This window comes from Heteronotia binoei, chromosome 16 (assembly GCF_032191835.1).
Source record: "Heteronotia binoei isolate CCM8104 ecotype False Entrance Well chromosome 16, APGP_CSIRO_Hbin_v1, whole genome shotgun sequence".
NCBI lineage: Eukaryota > Metazoa > Chordata > Lepidosauria > Squamata > Gekkonidae > Heteronotia > Heteronotia binoei.
Genome location: NC_083238.1, coordinates 60,441,108 through 60,463,247, shown reverse-complemented (window position 1 = coordinate 60,463,247; position 22,140 = coordinate 60,441,108). Strand labels below are relative to the sequence as shown.

At 47.8% G+C, this 22,140-nt stretch overlaps 1 protein-coding gene across 1 annotated transcript in view; it reads right to left on the bottom strand.

The window, feature by feature from the left end:
- PLCL1 (phospholipase C like 1 (inactive)) overlaps positions 1–22,140 on the bottom strand; it is a 313,880-nt gene that overhangs the window by 78,981 nt on the left and 212,759 nt on the right. Inside the window, exon 2 of the mRNA XM_060256945.1 lies at positions 1,885–4,356. Within this exon, the coding sequence (XP_060112928.1) occupies positions 1,885–4,305 (2,421 nt within the window). The 5' untranslated portion in view covers positions 4,306–4,356. The remainder of the gene's footprint in view (positions 1–1,884; positions 4,357–22,140) is intronic.

The following is a 22,140-nucleotide window of genomic DNA, read 5'->3' as shown; positions in this document are numbered from 1 at the left end:
TACTATAACTGGGCACTTACTCCTTATGGAAGAAGTTCTGCCAGTGGCTCCTCATCTCCTGTTTTGTTTAGGAGTTGTTTAAAAAACCAACTCCGAAATGGGAGACTGTCCCGGCTGCAGCCTGCCAGGATTGCTGCCACTGGCAACCCGGCCCTCCCCAACCGGCACAGGAACCCCAGCCCGCCAGCAGGCCCCCTGGGCCAGAAATGGTCGCAGCCTCCCCCACTTACCCGGAAGGCTGGGAAGCCGCTGCCTGCCGCCGGAAAAGCGATGGAGCCCGGAGAAGAGCGGGTCCTGGCAAAAATGCTGGGGTCGGGAGCCGCCTTGCAGATGGGTGGACCCGGCCCCAGCCCAGAGAACGGTGTTGTCTCCCCCCCCTGGGCTCCACTGGTTGGCGGAACCCCCTAAGAAAACAAGAGGAACCCAGCGAGGGTGCCTCACCCTTGACCGCAGCCAGCCAGGGCCAGCCTGGCCAACCCCAGGGGAGGGAGGAGGCTGCTGGGCGTCGCTACTTAAGGGGGCGGGGCCTGGGGAGTTAAGCCCCGGGGAGGAGGCACAGGAGATGGGAAGGGAATAAAAGGAGAGCAGGGCAGCCAGTAAGGGGTCAGTGATGATCCAAAGGAGTGGAGCTGGTGCCTGAGAGAGTCTCGTACAGCCAGAGAGAGAAGAGGAGAACTAAGGCCCAACCGGAGGGGCAACAGGGTGCTGTAACCCGGCCCTTCACTCTACTCTGAGACCTCCCGGCCACCCAGGGTAGGGCCCCGGGAGGTAGATGGGCGATGGCAACTCGTGGGGCGGGCAGGACGTGACAGAGACAGACAAGGGAACATCAAGTTCTCTACAACAAATGAATGGATGTTTTATGGGAAATGTTTGAAATAGGGTAAAAGCCTTGTTATTGATGCTCATCTGCAATGGGGGTTGTCAGTTCATCAAATATACTGGATACTCACGCCTATAGATCAGGGGTGTCAAACATATGGACCAGGGGCTGAATCAGGCCCCCGGAGGGCTCCTATCAGCCCCCCCCCCCACAAGCATCTGGCTGTCATCTGCTTCCTTCTCCCTATCTCTTGCTTCCTTCTGCATCACAGCTTACTTTGCCAGGCTTGGACAGGCGCTACAGAGCAAAACCTCTGTTTTCTCCATTGCCTGTGGATCCCCCCTTGGGGAGGAAGCGGGGGAGGAATAGCTTGCTTCAAAGGAAGCTCTGGCTCTTTCCTTTCTTCCCCAGGAGACCAGGAGGGGAAGGAGCCTCAGCCAATAGAAGAAAGAGAGGCTTGGCTCAGTAGCTCTGCTGTGGAACTGAGAGAGCCTGGATAGAACAGGAGAAATACAAAGAAGGCACCTTTAAGACCAAAGTGCTAATATGTTAACCATGTTTAATTTTAATTTTATTTTTTTAAAAAAAATCTTTAATTTTGTTTGTCTGTGTGCTTTATAAAGTTTATATCTCCGCAACCTGGTATTACTTTTTATGATGCACACGGCCTGGCCCAATAAGATTTTATTTATGTCAGATCCAGCCCTCATAACAAATGAGATACTCCCCGCCCCCTGCCCGGAGGAATCGGGAGTGGTCTTGAAACACTACAGCAAAATCACCCTAAAAAATTAGTTACTTTAAGGGGGTATTTCACCCTTTGCCACAGGGCTTTGTATTTTCACAACCAAAAAAATAATGCATCATTCTAAATGCGAATCCAGTTCTTAAATATTTATTTATTTAGTAGGCTTATATTCCGCCCTTTCCCATAACGGATTCAGGGCAGATCACATCCTGAACTGAACAACAATAAGAAACCTACCATTTAAATTTAAAAACAGCACAATAAAATTAGCAAATCGAAACAACAGAACAATAAAACAAATAAGGTGCATTACCTGCATGTTGTCTCTCATGTCAGTTGCCTCTTCCAATGGCTGGACCGCAGCTTTGAAAATGTCGTCGATGGTCTTAAGGCCAGTGTTCCGCAGCATGCTATAGTCTCTTGTTTTCTTCCCTATTCTAACCCCTAGACTGCGCTTTTGGGCCTTCCCTCCGCCGCTTCGGTTCGTTATTGCAATATGTACGAAAAGCGTCACGTGCTCCATGATCTCTCCCACAAAGGAGCGCAAAGGGACGTGCCGATAGCCCGGCTGTAGGCACTCCAGTGGGATGGTATATTGGCCAATGAACTCGTCGCCGATATAATCGTCATCCAGTACGACAAAGCGGATCATGGCCAGTTCCGGTAGATTTATGTAGAACTCAAAGCTCTCGTCAAAAATAGGGTTATCACTGTTTTGCTGAACTGTCTTCGTCCTCTGCTCTACACAATCCGCAGGGATACCACGGACTTCTATACACACATAGGGATCTATTACATCCCCCTTGGCACACGCTCCTTTGGGCTTTGGAAAGTTCTGACCACTGATGATTTTGAGATGTAAAACTTGAGGAGAGACCCCTGGAAGAATGCCTTTTGTATTTGCACTGAAGTATGAAACCTCTTCCCGCATGACAGAAGGTCTAAGGACATAACCACATCCCCCATTTTGCAGGAACCATCCAGTATACAAATCCATCATTAGTCCTGGTGTCTGATAGTTCATTGCTACTATCTGGCAGCCACAGTTCCAAAAATCTTGCGGGTTTAAGTTACTGGAATCTATTCTCACGGCACTGGGGTATATTCTAGACAGGAATTTCTTGTTGTAATTCACAAAGTCCTCTGGATACTCATTTGAAATTTTACTGGCCACTGATTCGCTGAAGGAGCAGATTTCCCAATAGTTCTGAGTTTTCATGGAGGTCTCAAAACCAGTGAACTTGACAGATTTGCATATAGATACCATATCAGAGAGCCCCTTGCATAACCAGGTTGTCTTTGGTTCCCCCAAGGATTCTTCCGACATCTTTCGAGAAATTTCAGCTTCTTCATCCTCATCCGTAACCTCGCCCTCCAACAAATCTTGACCGTATGGCAACTTCTTCCCTTTAATTATGATCTTCATTTTTAGTTTCTCTGGAGATGGGAGGTACACTTCTGATGATAATGGAGTATCTATGTAGAGCTTATTTCCAAATACCTGCTTCATCTGCTGAACCATGACTTCCTGCTGTTGTATAGAACAGTGGTTTCCCAAGCAGAGAATGAGAGGATACTCTGAAGAAATAAAGGCTAGTTTGCTGATTACCTCAATGACACAGCGAAAGGTAATAGGTGAGGTCATGCTATTACGGTTGCAAATTATGGGCTCGTTATCAGGACCATCGCAAACATCCAGCTCAATGCTTCTACAACCCATTTTCAGTGCTCTGACATAGCCGTTGAGATCTGCTGGCCCTCGTACCTGGTCTTCTATTAGGTAGGTATTGTGGGATGCATTGATGTAGTAATGTGATAAAGGCTGAGTCATGTCTTGGACAACTTTTCGATGCTCAGGATCAAAGATGTCACATTCCGGGGACAACAAGTATTGTGTGAATCCATCAATTGCCAGAAAACCCTTCAACTGCCCTTCCTCAGAAAATTCATACCTGCGAATGATATCGAGACACATATCCTCAGTTATGTGCATAACTCCTTGCTCGGCTTCTAAAAAAAGCATGAGGTCATTTGCGTCTAGGTATTCTTTGTTTTTAGAGATTTGCACAAGCAAAAAATACACATCTGGTCTAGTGCACAGTTCAGTGTATGCTTCACAAAACTCCTCCTGTGTGACACGGGTTGTTAGCTTCTCTTTGCTCCTCTGGATTTCCTTAAATTTCAACCTGATCTTAGACTCCTTTAAGGCAGGGTTCAGTTGTTTTATTAATTCCACAGCTGTATCTTCCAACATGATCCCGTTCCCGTCAATATCCGCCTCTTCAAATACAGATCTAAGCCATGCAAACCTGGGTGTGTTCTGACTACCTTCTATCAAATCCAGCGATTGTTTGCTCCGAGAAACCAGGTACCTCAAACCTGACACCCAAATGTTGGCCACGTCTGCCGAATTGGCAACCAAGTCTAGCGAGTCATAATTCTCCCCATGAATTATGGAGAAGGCACGGTCTTCAGAAATCTGATCAGCAAGGCCATTGTTCCTGAATGTTTCTGTGTTTTTACCTAACCGGATCTCTTTTATGGCAGAAATATCGAGTTTAGCCTTCTCGACATCTTTCTTTGATGGTTCCCAGCGAAGTGCTTGCAAGTCGGGGTCCAAAGTAAAAAATCTGTTATAAATACGGGAGCTCGGTCGGACTTTCTTGAGCTCACAACCACCTTGCATGAAGCTGATGCAGTCGCTTGCACTACTGATCTTCTTCTCTGATGGCATACTGCTGAAGGAGACGGTCTTCTTTCTTCCACATTTTTGGTTTGAAGGGTCCTGCAAAGCAAATTAGAAAAAAATAAATAAATGAACACATTCTGATAAGTGACAAATACAGAAGCAAAATGTGAACGTAGACATGTGCATTAACTGCCAAAGCAAGCACTTAAATAAATTTGTACAAATTTACTCATGCATCGATCACACTGAAACCAATGGAACTCCACATACATAACTGTGCATTTATGGCAATTACAATGCGGAAAACAAAAATAATTAAAACAAATATCTCTCTGCCTTGACTCACGACATATCTAGTGAAAAACTCTACAACATTATAAACACCTGTAAAATATAGGCTCGCATCATACCACCTTGTTCCCTCTAAGCTGAGTTAGTGTGAGCTAGCTCACAGATTTTTATCCTCCAGCTCACACAATTTTGTCTTAGCTCAGGAAGGATGACCCCAGAGCACACTAACTGATGCAGGAGCTCACAACTTTAATGCCAGGAGCTCACAAAGTAGCATTTCTGCTCACAAGACTGCAGCTTAGCGGGAACATTCCATACCACCCCAGTCAGCAAGTCCGAAGCCTCCTACCCGCCAAACAACACTACCAGCTTCAAGACCTCTCCTTCAATTAAAGTAGCTCTCCTACCAAAGGACACGATACAGATAGGATTCCCAACTCTGGATTAGGAAATTCCTGGAGATTTGGGGGTGGGGCTTGGGAAGGGGAGAGGCCTTAGGAGGGTATAAATGCCATCGAGTCCACCCTCAGAAGTTTCCATTTGCTCCAGGAGAAATGATCTCTGTAGTCTGGTGATCAGTTGTAACTTTGGGAGATCTCCAGGCCCCACCTGGTGGCTCATAACCTTAGATACGGGTGTAGGGTTGCCAGCTCCAGGTTGGGAAGTACCTGGATATTTGGGGACTGGAGGCTGAGGAGGGTGGGGTTTGAGCATCATGCAGAGACACCAACTTCCTAAGTGGTCATTTTCACCAGAGGAACCAATCTCTGTCGCCTGGAGATCAGTTGTAAGGAATAAGGAAAACTCTAATAATTCAGTCAGGAAATGGCTAAACACCTTTGACCAATCTGTTTGCTGTAACTGCCACGTTCTGTTACATTTGTAGCTTTTAAACAGTATTTTATGCTTTTTATGTACGATTTTATGGTCATTCAGTTTTAATTTTGTATGATTTTACTGTTTTAAATGCTGGCTTAGGTAGTGAATAAACTGACACTAAGTTGTAAGGGCGGAAGATCTCCAGTTACCACCTGGTGGTTGGCAACCATCTATGGGTCACGGTTTGCAATTTTTCATTGTGACATGTGGCCTTGGAAAATTTTACAGCCCCGCCACAAGTCATGCTACTTAGCAGAGTGTTTGTCCTGAGGGAACTTGCGAGTCACCGTTCTCACTTCCATAAGTGAGCGCTAATAGTTTTAAAATTGATAAGTAAATTATGGTTTTATATGTTTTATTGAATTGATTGTTTTTATGATGTTGTAAGCCGCCCTGAGTCCGCTTGCGGAGAGGGCGGGATATAAATGTAATAAATAAATAAATAAATAAATAAATGTATGCAAAGGGATGTACAAGATCAAAACCGCATTACCAGAACGCTACAATCCAATCAACCGGCTTGCAGAAAATAAACAAAGGTAAAATCAGGTAGAAGAGAACCCGAGTGTGATTTTAACACCCTCAACTGTCCATTCAACTATTAACAGGAAATGTGTTCTGGAAAATAAAAACAGAGGTGTCAAAAACGGTGCCTTCAAAGGAAGAGGTGGATTAAAGGGGTGTCCCAGAGGGAGGCGGCCACAGCAATCAGGCCGCGAGTTGTATAATTATTTCATTCTATATTACAATGTAATAGTAGTAGTAGTAATACATTTCAGAGTCTCAGAGTGGCTCACAGTCTCCTTTACCATCCTCCCGCACAACAGACCCCCCCTGTGAGGTGGGTGGGGCTGAGAGGGCTCTCATAGAAGCTGCCCTTTCAAGGACAGAGTCTCAGAGCGGCCGACAATCTCCTTTCCCTTCCTCCCCCACAACAGACCTCCCCATGAGGTGGATGGGGCTGAGAGAGCTCTGACAGAAGCTGCCCTTTCAAGGACAACTCTTGCGAGAGCTCTGGCTGACCCAAGACCATTCCAGCAGCTGCAAGTGAAGGAGTGGGGGATCAAACCCAGTTCTCCCAGATAAGAGCCCACGCACTTCACCACCACACCAAACTAATAGAAATAAAGTGCACACTTGTATCCCCTGAAACCATCCCCCCCACCTCCCCCACCCCCAGTCCATGGAAAAATTGTCTTCCACAAAACTGGTCCCTGGAGCCAAAAAAAGGTGGGGGACCACGGACATAGTCCACTTCCACACACCCACACCCTATAATTTGAAGCTGTTGTCCATGGATTCAGGATTTGCAGAATGATTCTAGGCTTGCCAATTCCCAGTTGGGAAATGCCAGGAGATTTGGAGGTGGAGCCTGGAGGGGGCGGAGTTTAGGGAGGGGAGAGACTTCAGCAGGGCCCACCCTCCAAAGCAGCCATGTTCTCCAGGGGAGAGCAGCTCTTAGTCTGGAGGTCAGCTATATTTCTCAGGGATCTCCAGGTCCCACCTGGAGGTTGGCAACTCTAAATGACGGGGAGAACGTTTCTCCCACTTTCTTTGCTTTTCTGTTTGGGGGGGGGGGGTGCATGTGTGTGAAATATATGGAAATGCTTCAAAAAAACCATCCGCCACATGCATTTGGAATGGGGACCATTCACTTCTATGTCCTCAGGCCTCTGACATCTCATTTTCCAGCACAGGGTTGTCAAACTCATTTGTTATGAGGGACGGATCTGACATAAATGAGACCTTGTTGAGCTGGGCCATGTCGGGTTGGGCCAGGCCATGTGTGTACCTATTTAAGATTAGGTAGCAGAGCTATAAGCTTTATACAGGACACACACAAACACAATTATATTTTTTTAAAAAACTTAAAACATGCTTAAAATGTTAGCACTCGTTGGTCTTAAAGGTGCTTTCTTTGTATTTCTCCCATGGGATCCAGGGAACTGGGCAAAGGAAGCTCTGGCTCTTTCCTTCCTTCCCCAGGGGACAGGGGAGGGAGGAGCCTCAGCCAAGAGAAGGAAGAGCGGCTTGGCTCAGTAGCTCTGCTGTGTGACTGAGAGAGCCTGAACAAGCTCTGCCTTCCTCCCTAAGGGAGGAGCCACAGCCAATGGAGAACACTGATGTTTTGCTCTGTAGCTCCTGTGCGATTGAGCAAGCTGTGATGCTGAAGGAAGCAAGAGAGAGGGAGAAGGAAGCAGACGGCAGCCAGTTACTCAGGGTCCTGATAGGAGCCCTGCGGGGGCCTGAATCAGCCCCCAGGCCACATGTTTGACACCCCTGCTCTAGTGTGTGAGAACAAAATCTTAAATGGGCTCAGATCCAAATTAGTTAAAGACCAGCCATTTGAGACCAAGAGGAAGAGTTCAGAAAAGAACACAAGAAGAGTTACAGAAACGTGGAGAGATCCCAGACTGGAAAGATGCCGAGAGACTGCACGTTCCCCCACTTTCGTATGTCTCTTCTCCTCTCCTCAGGCGCCGCCGCGTCTCACTTATCTCACCACCTTGAGGATTGATCCTATATAGGAGGCAGATGAGGTCGAAGGACGCATCGGTGGCTCCCACCCTGGTATTGTTGCTGTGTTGCCTGGGCAACGGAGAGGGGCCAAACGGTAAACCAACCCGGCCATTCCTATTGGCTCACCGGTCGGAATTTCAGGCGAGCCAGCCAATCAATCTTCACCAGGGCGCTTTTTTTGTCGCAGGAGCTCCTTTGCATATTAGGCCGCACACCCCTGATGTAACCAATCCTCCAAGAGCTTACAAGGCTCTTCATACAGGGCCTACTGGAAGCTCCAGGAGGGTTGGCTACATCAGGGAGGTGTGGCCTAATATGCAAAGGAGTCCCTCCTACAAAAAAAAAAAAGCCCTGAATTCTTCACTATCCAATAAGAAGCCGTTTGCAGCTTTATTCCTTGGCCCTGGGTAGCTCAGCCCATAGCTTGAGATCTTCTGCGGTTGACCATGCATGTGTGCCGATCACGCATGAGGGGAGCATGAAAAAGGGGGTCTCCTATATGCTTGCTCTACAAGTTCCAGAAGTCCCTCCTCTAGGAGCTACAAAAAAGGTTCCTTCTGATGGCCTTCCAGAGATACTGGGTAAGACAATTCTTGTCTGGAGAATGGGGCGGGAACGGAGCAGGGGGACTAAATAAACCAGCTTCCCAAAATGGAGTGCTTGATTCCACCTCGTGAGGAAAACCTGTTCGATGACAGGCAGATGTGGGGTTTCCTTTCCGGAATACAGCACGAGGCAGAAGAGAAACATTTTGTCTTTTTCTGTCCGTAGACTTTTTGCCATTTTGGAGATGTCTTTTGCTTTCTTTAGCGGCCCCGTGGCGCAGAGTGGTAAAGCAGCAGCACTGCAGTACTGTGATCTGAACTCTCTGCTCACGACCTGAGTTCGATCCCAGCGGAAGCTGGGTTCAGGTAGCCGGCCCGAGGTTGACTCAGCCTTCCACCCTTCCAAGGTCAGTCAAATGAGTCCCCAGCTTGCTGGCGGGGGGGGGGGGGAGTGTAGAGGACTGGGGAAGGCAATGGCAAACCACCCCATAAAAAAAAGTCTGCCGTGAAAACATTGTGAAGGCAACGTCACCCCAGAGTCGGAAACAACTGGTGCTTGCACAGGGGACCTTTCCTTTTCCTTTTTCTTTCTACCTTTTCAAAGCCTCATTTCCATTTCTTTTATAGTAAACTATAAAAATACAAAACTGTACCTGCTGGCTTACCAACATGGTTGCCAACCTCCAGGTGGGGCCTGGAGGTGCTCCCCCTGGAATTACAATTGTTCTCCATACAATGATAAATTAAAGGTAAAGGTAATCCCCTGTGCAAGCACCAATTGTTTCCGACTCTGGGGTGACGTCGCTTCACACGGTTTTCACGGCAGACTTTTTGCGGGGTGGTTTGCCATGGCCTTCCCCAGACATCTATCCTTTCCCCCCAGCAAGCTGGAGACTCATTTTACTGATCTCGGAAGGGTGGAAGGCTGAGTTAACCTTGAGGCAGATACCTGAACCCAGCTTCCTCCGGGATCGAACTCAGGTCATGAACAGAGAGCTTGGACTGCAGCACTGCAGCTTGACCACTCTGCACCACGGGGCTGTCTTTACCATTACCCTGGAGGAAATGATTGCTTTGGAAATTGGACTGTATTGCACTGTGCCATGGTGAGATCACTCTCCTTCCCTCTCTCCTCCCTCCCTCCCTCATCTATTTCCTTCCTTCCTTCCTTTCTTCCTTCCTTCCCTCTCTCCTCCCTCCCTCCCTCCCTCATCTATTTCCTTCCTTCCTTCCCTCTCTCCTCCCTCCCTCCCTCATCTATTTCCTTCCTTCCTTCCTTTCTTCCTTCCTTCCCTCCTTCCTTCCTTCCCTCTCTCCTCCCTCCCTCCCTCATCTATTTCCTTCCTTCCTTCCCTCTCTCCTCCCTCCCTCCCTCATCTATTTCCTTCCTTCCTTCCCTCCTTCTCTCCTTCCTTCCTTCCCTCTCTCCTCCCTCCCTCCCTCATCTATTTCCTTCCTTCCTTCCCTCTCTCCTCCCTCCCTCCCTCATCTATTTCCTTCCTTCCTTCCCTCTCTCCTCCCTCCCTCCCTCATCTATTTCCTTCCTTCCTTCCCTCCTTCTCTCCTTCCTTCCTTCCCTCTCTCCTCCCTCCCTCCCTCATCTATTTCCTTCCTTCCTTCCCTCTCTCCTCCCTCCCTCCCTCATCTATTTCCTTCCTTCCTTCCTTTCTTCCTTCCTTCCTTCCCTCCTTCCTTCCTTCCCTCTCTCCTCCCTCCCTCCCTCCCTCATCTATTTCCTTCCTTCCTTCCCTCTCTCCTCCCTCCCTCCCTCATCTATTTCCTTCCTTCCTTCCCTCCTTCTCTCCTTCCTTCCTTCCCTCTCTCCTCCCTCCCTCCCTCGTCTATTTCCTTCCTTCCTTCCCTCTCTCCTCCCTCCCTCCCTCATCTATTTCCTTCCTTCCTTCCTTTCTTTCTTCCTTCCTTCCCTCCTTCCTTCCTTCCCTCTCTCCTCCCTCCCTCCCTCATCTATTTCCTTCCTTCCTTCCCTCCTTCCTTCCTTCCTTCCTTCCCTCTCTCCTCCCTCCCTCCCTCATCTATTTCCTTCCTTCCTTCCTTCCTTCCTTCCTTCCTTCCCTCCCTCCCTCCTTCCTTCCTTCCTTCCTTCCTTCCTTCCTTCCTTCCTTCCTTCCTTCCTTCCTTCCTTCTTTCCTTCCTTCCCTCTCTCCTCCCTCCCTCCCTCATCTATTTCCTTCCTTCCTTCCTTCCCTCCTTCCTTGTCTTATGGCTCTCAAACATTTGATGTTCATATCTTGCACCTTCAAACCTTTGGTGTTTATTACATGGGGCTCTTTAGTTAAGCAAGTTAACTAAACTTGCCCCGATCTACAGGAAGTCCATCTGAAGTTAAGACCGCGATTTAATAGTGTGGATGCCACGAAGCCGCGTTGCCAGCAGTAAGGTAAATAGGAAAACACACATCTGTTCTGTAAAACGATGCATCCAGAGTCACTAATAGTGTCTCTTTTCATTCTGCAAGGAAACTGATGCCACCCCATGCCATTAACACTGTGCCACAGTGCCATCTACATCGGCCTACCCGATAACAAGAAAGAGACGGCCCAAGGCCCCAGTTAACCACAAAGAAATGACAGGCCTCTAAGTATCCAGTCCTTTATCTTCTGCAGTGTTACCCGAGCAGAAACTGAACAGCATTTAATGGCAGGTTAATTTGCTTCGTCTGTTGTAACGCCTTCCCCGAGAGTTTGGATTAAAATCAAAAGGAGGACGATGGAGCGAGTACATTGGGTCAAGCTTTTTCCTATTCTCAGAGCTTCACAGTGTAATTTCTTCTTTGTTCCACAACGGCCATAAGTGCAAAGCAGAAATTAATGTGGCTGATTATATGGTTCACCGAGACCCGTTTTGTTCTTTCAAAATGATATTCCAGTGAAAGAGCTGTACTGCCAACTTCCAACAGAAATCTAAAATAAACTCAAGTGTGTTCACTACAGTGTTTGCTTAGACTTACAAGCTGAAAGAGTCCAACTGTTCGAAACTGGACTATGGGTAGAGCTACAAACTTTCAACTGGCTTAATTGCCATGATTTTCCTCTGGGAAACCTCCCAAGCCCAGGGATTTCTAATGAAGAATTCTTACATGTTCTTACAAAGTTACAACTCCTTTGAGTCCTTTGTGAATAAGGTAGAAAGTGTTGCCTGACTAATTAATTAAAATCTCCTCGCTGATGAAAAAAGGAAGTTAACCAGGAAGCATATATTTTTAGATTTGATTTTTATTTTATAGACCGCTTCAAGAGGGGATTGGATAAGCATATGGAGCAGAGGTCCATCAGTGGCTATTAGCTATAGGGTACTGATGGAACTCTCTGTCTGGGGCAGTGATGCTCTGTATTCTTGGTGCTTTGGGGGGGGGGCACAATGGGAGGACTTCTAGCCCCACTGGTAGACCTCCTGATGGCACTTGGTTTTTTGGCTACTGTGTGACACAGAGTGCTGGACTGGATGGGCCATTGGCCTGATCCAACATGGCTTCTCTTACGTTCTTATTGCAAACACTTTAAAACAGAGGTGGCCCAACTTGCTTAAAGTAAGAGCCACACAGAATAAATGTCAGATGTTTGAGACCAGGAAGGAAGGAAATAGATGGGGAGGGAGGGAGAGGTGAAAAGAAAGCAACTTTACATGCATTCTTTACATGCTTGGCTTGGAGAAATGATGTAAGGAGAGAAATGCCTCTCCAAGTCAGCTGATGGAGGCTTTGAGAGTCACACAATGTGTGTGAAAGAGCCACATCTGGATCCCAAGCCACAGTTTCGCCAACCCTGCTTTGAAGAAACAGCTGGGAAGGGGGGCTGTTTTGTAAAAGGTACTGCCCCTCCCACCTGCTGTCATTCACAACAAAGAATGCCTCTTTGAAGATGGTACCAGGTAGAACACACCCACATATCATCTCAAGACAAAGACAGGAAAGCTTCCTCACCCCAGAACTATTGTTTTAATCCTATGCAAATACATACAGACTGAAACGGTGCTTTCACACAGCGACTGTTCGCAAGTGGATTTTCCTCTTCTTACACAGCAAAAATCCAGTTGCAAACCATGTTATTTAGTGTGTGCAAGCTACCCAAAGAGTGAAACGAAACTTAGGTGCCATTTCAGAAGCGATTAGGATTTCTTTTCATCAGGCTTTGTCAGAAAAGCCACGACAAATACACTGGAATGAAGCCAATTTCTATTTGTGCTGTGGAGATAAGCAAAGAATCAGTGCTACGGTCATAACTTCAAGCACTCCTTTGTTGTTGTTCAGTCCGCACAGTTGAATCCCACTCTTTGTGACCCCATGGACAAAGTCACACCAGGCCCTCCTGTTTCCCACCATACTCCGAAATATGCTCAAATTCATGTTTGTTACATCAGTAACGCTGTCCAGCCATCTCCTCTTTTGCCGTCCCCTTCTTCTTTTGCCTTCTGACTTTCCCAGCATCAGGATCTTCTCCAGGGAGTGCTCCCTTCTCATTGGGTGGCCGAAGGATTTGAGCTTCAGCTTCAGCATCTGACTTTCCAGGGAACAATCTGGGTTGATTTCCCTTAGGACTGACTGATTGGATCTTCTTGCAGCCCAAGGGACTCTCAAGAGTCTTCTCCAGCACCACATCTCCAAGCATCTATTCTTCTGCGCTCGGCCTTCCTTATGGTCCAGCTCTCACAGCCATGCATTACTACTGGGAATACCATCGCTTTGACTATACGGACTTTCGTGGGCAGGGTGATGTCTCTACTTTTTATTATACTGCCCAGGTTCACCATAGCTGTCCTCCCAAGGAGCAAACGTCTTTTAATTTCATGGCTACAGTCACCATCTGCAGTGATCTTGGATCCCAGAAATGTGAAGTCTGTCACTGCTTCCATGTCTTCCCCTTCTATTTGCCATGGTGTGATGGGGCCAGATGCCATGATCTTAGTTGTTTTGATGCTGAGTTTCAAGCCTACTTTTGTGCTCTCCTCTTTCACCCTCAAGAAGAGGTTCTTTAGTAAAAATTACATTTGCCTTTTTAGCCACCGCATCACACTGTTGACTCACGCTCAGCATATGATCCACTAAGACTCCTAGATTCTGTTCGGCATACTACTGCTAAGAGAAGTCTCCCCCATTCTATAACTATGCATTGGATTTTTCCTTCCTAAACGCAGAACGTTACATTTATCCCTGTCAAAATTCATTTTATTGATTTTAGCCCAGTTTTCCAGCCTGTCAAGGTTTGCAACTTTAGGTCATGTTATACAGAGAGAGAGAAAGACTGGGCTAACAACAAGAGGGATAGTGAAGTGTGACAAAATCAGTGAAGCCCCTCGAGGATTTCTATGACCACATCAACTCTGGGATTCTTGAACCTGGCTCCCTGGGGAATTTTAGCTGTCCTGTACCAAATCCGAAAATCTGGCTGTTTAATTTACTCCCGCAGTTTGTCAAAGTGGGGACGTTTTAATTTGCAAATGACTTCTCAGATTGGATATGATGGAGCTCTCTGATGCAATTATGAGTTGATTGGATTACAATTTATCATGTTAAGATAGCCGGGGAAGACGAAGCAATAGCTGATGAAAATCCATTGCAGGAAGCCTCAAACTCAACTCGTTTCCAGAGGGCTTTTATCACAGGTAAAGAGATTCTTATCGATACTTCTCACACCATCGGCTGCTTCCCCATACAGAAATTAAGCACAGAGCACTGCTATGAATCCCTAGACATCTCCGCCTTAAAGGACCAGATGGCGTGAAAGACCTCTGCCTGACACCCTGGAGAGCCACTGCCAGGGCTTTTCTTGTAGCAGGAACTCCTTTGCATATTAGGCCATGCCCCTCTTTTGTAGCCAATCCTCCGAGAGCTTACAGGGCTGGCTGTAAGCTCCAGGAGGATTGGCTACATCAAGGGTGCGTGGCCTAATATGCAAAGGAGTCCCTGCTACAAAAAGAAGCCTGGCCAATCTGAGTAGACGATACTGACCATGATGGACCGAGGGTCTGACGCTTTATTAAAGTAGCTCCACGGATGACCACGTGTGTGAGAGGATTTTGATGAAAATAAACACCCCGAGTCCCACAAGCAGTTCTTATTTACAGAAAGGCTAAACAAAGCTTTTAGGCTTTATCCCTCAGGAAGTGGAACCGAGGTCTCATTCTGTTTATTGCCATGTCAAGTATGCACATCTGCTTTCCTTTTGTCAAAATTTCACTTCCAATGCTCTTAGCGATATTTATTCATAAATGTTTCACAAGCAGAGACTTTGATAATGCAAGCCAAAGGGGAGAGGGGGATACAGTTTTAAAAGCAACTGTGCACAAAAGCTGAGGGAACGCTGCGAGTTTGACCATCCCCTTTCCTTCTCTCGGGGTAAAGTCTGAGAAATCACGACCTGCCCGATGAATTTCCCAACCCCAAGCTGGCAGCCCCAATCGGCTTCCTTCGAGTAGACTCAGTTGCAGGTGAACGCTTTTTTCCTCAGTGTCCGGAGGAAAAAAGCGTTCACCCACAAATGAGTCACCTCGAAGGAAGCCAATTTACAGGGCTACTGAATGACTGTCTGGGAAAATTCATATGTTGAAAGCTCATGTTCCTTAGTTTTGTTTTGTTTAAGTTCCATTTAGGAAAGGAAAGGTTCCCTGTGCAAGCACCAGTTGTTTCCGACTTTGGGGTGACGTTTTCACAGCAAACTTTTTATGGGGTGGTTTGCCATTGCCTTCCCCAGTCATCTACACTTTCCCCCCAGCAAGCAGGAGACTCCTTTGACTGACCTCAGAAGGATGGAAGGCTGAGTCAACCTTGAGCTGGCTGCCTGAAAACCCAGCTTCCACCGGGGATCGAACTCAGGTTGTGAGCAGAGAGTTCAGACCACTGCAGTATGGCTGCTTTACCACTCTGCGCCACGAGACCGCTAAGTTTCATTTAAACTTGCACTAAAATGTATTGATAAGTAATGGATGGAATGTCAACACAAACTAGCAACCACCAGACCCCAACTTGTGATTCTTTTAATCTGCCAAAAAAACATTTCCAGGAGTAAGTAGTGAAGTGGCCAAGTTTGCAGATGACACTAAATTGTTCAGGGTGGTGAGAACCAGAGAGGATTGTGAGGAACTCCAAAGGGATCTGTTGAGGCTGGGTGAGTGGGCGTCAACGTGGCAGGTGAGGTTCAATGTGGCCAAGTGCAAAGTAATGCACATTGGGGCCAAGAATCCCAGCTACAAATACAAGTTGATGGGGTGTGAACTGGCAGAGACTGACCAAGAGAGAGATCTTGGGGTCGTGGTAGATAACTCACTGAAAATGTCAAGACAGTGTGCATTTGCAATAAAAAAGGCCAAAGCCATGCTGGGAATTATTAGGAAGGGAATTGAAAACAAATCAGCAAATCAGCCAGTATCATAATGCCCCTGTATAAATTGATAGTGCAGCCTCCTTTGGAACACTGTGTGCAGTTCTGGTCACCGCACCTCAAAAAGGATATTATAGCATTGTAAAAAGTCCAGAAAAGGGCAACTAGAATGATTCAACGGTTGGAACACTTTCCCTATGAAGAAAGGTTAAAACGCTTGAGGCTCTTTAGCTTGGAGAAACGTCAACTGAGGGGTGACATGATAGAGGTTTACAAGAGTATGCATGGGATGGAGAAGGTAGAGAAAGAAGTCCCTTTCTCACAATACAAGAACTTGTGGACATTCGATGAGATTGCTGAGAAGTCGGGTTAAAACGGATAAAAGGAAGTCCTTCTTCACCCAAAGGGTGATTAACATGTGGAATTCACTGCCACGGGAGGTGGTGGTGGCTACAAGCATAGTCAGCTTCAAGAGGGGGTTAGATAAAAATATGGAGCAGAGGTCCATCAGTGGCTATTAGCCACAGTGTGTATATATAATTTATATATATAATTTTTTTGGCCACTGTGTGACACAGAGTGTGGGACTGGATGGGCCACTGCCTGATCCAACATGGCTTCTCTTATGTTCTTATGTGACACAGAGTGTGGGACTGGATGGGCCAATGGCCTGATCCAACATGGATTCTCTTGTGTTCTTATATGACACAGAGTGTTGGACTGGATGGGCCATTGGCCTGATCCAGCATGGGTTCTCTTATGTTCTTCTGTGACACAGAGTGTTGGACTGGAATGGGCCACTGGCCTGATCCAACAGGGCTTCTCTTATGTTCTTCTGTGACACAGAGTGTTGGACTGGATGGGCCACTGGCCTGATCCAACATGGCTTCTCTTATGTTCTTATGTGACACAGAGTGTTGGACTGGATGGGCCACTGGCCTGATCCAACAGGGCTTCTCTTATGTTCTTCTGTGACACAGAGTGTTGGAATGGCTGGGCCACTGGCCTGATCCAACATGGCTTCTCTTATGTGACACAGAGTGTTGGACTGGATGGGCCACTGGCCTGATCCAACATGGCTTCTCTTATGTTCTTATGTGACACAGAGTGTTGGACTGGATGGGCCACTGGCCTGATCCAACAGGGCTTCTCTTATGTTCTTATGTGACACAGAGTGTTGGACTGGATGGGCCACTGGCCTGATCCAACATGGCTTCTCTTATGTTCTTATGTGACACAGAGTGTTGGACTGGATGGGCCACTGGCCTGATCCAACAGGCTTCTCTTATGTTCTTCTGTGACACAGAGTGTTGGACTGGATGGGCCACTGGCCTGATCCAACATGGCTTCTCTTATGTGACACAGAGTGTTGGACTGGATGGGCCACTGGCCTGATCCAACATGGCTTCTCTTATGTTCTTATGTGACACAGAGTGTTGGACTGGATGGGCCACTGGCCTGGTCCAACATGGCTTCTCTTATGTTCTTATGTGACACAGAGTGTTGGACTGGATGGGCCACTGGCCTGATCCAACAGGGCTTCTCTTATGTTCTTATGTGACACAGAGTGTTGGACTGGATGGGCCACTGGCCTGATCCAACATGGCTTCTCTTATGTGACACAGAGTGTTGGACTGGATGGGCCACTGGCCTGATCCAACATGGCTTCTCTTATGTTCTTATGTGACACAGAGTGTTGGACTGGATGGGCCACTGGCCTGATCCAGCATGGCTTCTCTTCTGTTCTTATGTGACACAGAGTGTTGGACTGGATGGGCCACTGGCCTGATCCAACAGGGCTTCTCTTATGTTCTTCTGTGACACAGAGTGTTGGACTGGATGGGCCACTGGCCTGATCCAACATGGCTTCTCTTATGTGACACAGAGTGTTGGACTGGATGGGCCACTGGCCTGATCCAACATGGCTTCTCTTATGTTCTTATGTGACACAGAGTGTTGGACTGGATGGGCCACTGGCCTGATCCAACAGGGCTTCTCTTATGTTCTTATGTGACACAGAGTGTTGGACTGGATGGGCCACTGGCCTGATCCAACAGGGCTTCTCTTATGTTCTTATGTGACACAGAGAGTTGGACTGGATGGGCCACTGGCCTGATCCAGCATGGCTTCTCTTCTGTTCTTATGTGACACAGAGTGTTGGACTGGATGGGCCACTGGCCTGATCCAACAGGCTTCTCTTATGTTCTTCTGTGACACAGAGTGTTGGACTGGATGGGCCACTGGCCTGATCCAACATGGCTTCTCTTATGTGACACAGAGTGTTGGACTGGATGGGCCACTGGCCTGATCCAACATGGCTTCTCTTATGTTCTTATGTGACACAGAGTGTTGGACTGGATGGGCCACTGGCCTGATCCAACAGGGCTTCTCTTATGTTCTTATGTGACACGTTTCCATGTCAATGTCATTGCTTCTGGTGGTTTTTCTGTTATTTCCATTTTCTCCAGGAGAACTGACCTCTATAACCTAGAATGATGTGTTAAACCTCTGAGAAACCTCTGGCCTCATTTTAACCCAGAGCTAACATTACAACAGACCAGGGGTGGAATTCTAGCAGGAGCTCTTTTGCATATTAGGCCACACACCCCTGATGTAGCCAATCCTCAAAGAGTTTACCAAAAAGAGCCTTGTATCAGGGGTGTGTGGCCTAATATGCAAAGGAGCTCCTGCTAGAATTCCACCCCTGCAACAGACTTATTTATTGCACTTCAGACCCAGGATACTTAATGACAGAGGCATCAATCTGCTATTCCAACTTATATTGCCCTCTTGTTGTTTCAGACCAGTCAACACAAACTAACAGTCACCCGAACCCAACTTGTGATTCTTTTAATCTGTCAAAAAAACATTTCCAGGACTCTGCATACTAACTCAATGACCCGCTTCCTCTATATTTAGGACTGCTTGCCATTCCATCCTATTGTCTGACGAAAGCTTACATTCTGAATAAAACTGTGTTGGTCTTAAAGGTGCCACTTGACTCCTGCTTCATCCTACTGTTTCCGACCAGCTCATCTGGATCTAATGTAGAGAACAACTGCAATTGGGGAGAACTCCACCCACCACCTAGAGAAGGGAAACCCTGTTAACTCGTCGCAAATGGCGAAGATTTGGGGCCTGAGGAGTAAAGATTACCCCATTAACACTAAGGAGGAAAAGAAAAACATTTCTGTTGTGCACAGCGATTTGGAAAGTGGTTTTATTGGCCGCCTTCCTCACCGCCATCCCCCTCCCCATCTCCCAATTTACCTGCTTGGGGCTAGCAAGAAGATTCGGTCTCCACTTTGGACCATCGATGTGCTCTGCACACCATCCCTCTTAAACGAGAAAAGCACGGAGAGTCCTGTCTCCGGAAAAGTCTGCAGGTTGCATAAGGCCATTAAGAGTTTCACAAGAGGAAACACGTTCCAAATGCGTTGATTAAATTATGGCCCAGGATTTGGATCCACAGAGGCGAACGTCGGCATCTCTAATGACCTCCAGAAGCAGAAGGAAGGCAGTTTATACAATGAGATTGGGGAGGGGGGAGAGGATCAAAGCAAATAAAGGAGACTCTCCAAAGCCCGTTTCAGAAGGAAAGCAGATTGCAAAAACAGAGGGAGCGACTGCAGGCCAAGTCTCCTTGAACGGCCGATGTAACATAAGCTCATTTTTAGTTGCGTTTCGTCATCTGGTTCAGGTGTTGGTCTGAAGCAACAGAATGAAGTTGAAGTCCAGTCAAGCACCTTGAAAACCAGCAGAGGTTAATTCTAAGCTTTCGTGTGCATGCACATTTCTTCCAATACACTGAAACAGATTTCCTGAAGCCTAACATATATAGGTAGATGGGAGTTAGTTCCCAGGAAGGGCTAGTTAGAGTCAAGATGCAGAAGTTTGGTGTAGTGCTTAAGTGCGTGGACTCTTATCTGAGAGAACCGGGTTTGATTCCCCACCCCTCCACTCGCACCTGCTGGAATGGCCTTGGGTCAGCCAGAGCTCTCTTATCTGGGAGAACCGGGTTGGATTCCCCACTCCTCCACTTGCACCTGCTGGAATGGCCTTGGGTCAGCCAGAGCTCTCTTATCTGGGAGAACCGGGTTTGATTCCTACTCCTCCACTTGCAGCTGCTGGAATGGCCTTGGGTCAGCCATAGCTCTCTTATCTGGGAGAACCGGGTTTGATTCCCCACTCCTCCACTTGCAGCTGCTGGAATGGCCTTGGGTCAGCCAGAGCTCTCTTATCTGGAGAACCGGTTTTGATTCCCCACTCCTCCACTTGCACCTGCTGGAATGGCCTTGGGTCAGCCAGAGCTCTCTTATCTGGGAGAACAGGGTTTGATTCCCCACTCCTCCACTTGCACCTGCTGGAATGGCCTTGGGTCAGCCAGAGCTCTCTTATCTGGGAGAACCGGGTTGGATTCCCCACTCTCCACTCGCACTTGCTGGAATGGCCTTGGGTCAGCCAGAGCTCTCTTATCTGGGGAGAACCGGGTTGGATTCCCCACTCCTCCACTCGCACTTGCTGGAATGGCCTTGGGTCAGCCAGAGCTCTCTTATCTGGGAGAACCGGGTTGGATTCCCCACTCCTCCACTTGCACCTGCTGGAATGGCCTTGGGTCAGCCAGAGCTCTCTTATCTGGGAGAATCGGGTTGGATTCCCCACTCCTCCACTTGCACCTGCTGGAATGGCCTTGGGTCAGCCAGAGCTCTCTTATCTGGGAGAACCGGGGTTTGATTCCCCACTCCTCCACTTGCACCTGCTGGAATGGCCTTGGGTCAGCCAGAGCTCTCTTATCTGAGAGAACCAGGTTTGCTTCCCACTCCTCTACTCGCACCTGCTGGAATGGCCTTGGGTCAGCCAGAGCTCTCTTATCTGGGAGAACCAGGTTTGATTCCCCACTCCTCCACTTGCACCTGCTGGAATGGCCTTGGGTCAGCCAGAGCTCTCTTATCTGAGAGAACCAGGTTTGATTCCCCTTCCTTCCTTCCTTCCTTCCTTCCTTCCTTCCTTCCTTCCTTCCTTCCTTCCTTCCTTCCTTCCTTCCTTCCTTCCTTCCTTCCTTCCTTCCTTCCTTCCTCCCTCCCTCCCTCCCTCCCTCCCTTCCTTCCTTCCTTCCTTCCTTCCTTCCTTCCTTCCTTCCTTCCTTCCTTCCTGTCTTGTGCCTCTCAGATATCTGATGTTTATTCAGAGAGGGAGCCAGTTTGGTGTAGTGCAGGGGTGGTCAACGGTAGCTCTCCAGGTTTTTTGCCTACAACTCCCATCAGTCCCAGACATTGGCCATGCTGGCTGGGGCTGATGGGAGTTGTAGGCAAAAAAAAATCTGGAGAGCTACCGTTGGCCACCCCTGATGTAGTGGTTAAGTTTGTGACTCTTATTTGGGAGAACGGGGTTTGATTCCCCACTCCTCCACTTGCAGCTGCTGGAATGGCCTTGCGTCAGCCATAGTTCTCGCAGGAGTTGTCCTTGAAAGAGCAGCTGCTGTGAGAGCCCTCTTTGACAAACCTACCTCACAGGGTGTCTGTTGTGTGTGGGGGGGGGGGAGATATAAGAGAATGTAAGCCGCTCTGAGTCTCTGATTCAGAGAGAAGGGCAGGTGTATAAATCTGCAATTCTTCTTCTTCTTCTCTCCTCACTGGTAGAGCATCTGCTTGGTGAGCAGAAAGTCCCAGATTCAATCCCCGGCATCTCCAACTAAAAAAGCGCTGGCTACAACTGTTTTGAAGAAATGTAACTAGGGGTGGGGCCTAATATGCAACAAATTCCTGCTAGAATTTCGCCCCTGGACATTCCTCTGGAGAGCCAGTTTGATGCAGTGGTCAAGTGTGCGGACTCTTATCTGGGAGAACCGGGTTTGATTCCCCCCTCCTCCACTTGCAGCTGCTGGAATGGCCTTGGGTCAGCCAGAGCTCCGGCAGAGGTTGACCTTGAAAGGGCAGCTGCCGTGAGAGCCCTCTCAGCCCCAGCCTCACCCACCTCACAGGGTGTCTGCTGTGGGGGAGAAGATAAAGGAGATTGTAAGCCACTCTGAGTCTCTGATTCAGAGAGAAGGGCGGGGTATAAATCTGCAATTCTTCTTCTTCTTCTGGAGCAGCCCTTAGAGCGATGTATTGGGCGTGATACTAAATTGCTCTAGGATTCCACCGAAAAAGCTGCCATTTTAGGAGTCATGATGGAAGTGAAGTCACGCCATTGGAATTATTGCGATTTTCCTTACAATTTTTGCCCTTTTGCCCTGCCCAGCAGAGGGAGGGGCTGCCAGGGGCTGCCACCAGGAGGTCTTCCGATACTGAGGGAGAAATGGCAGAAATCCT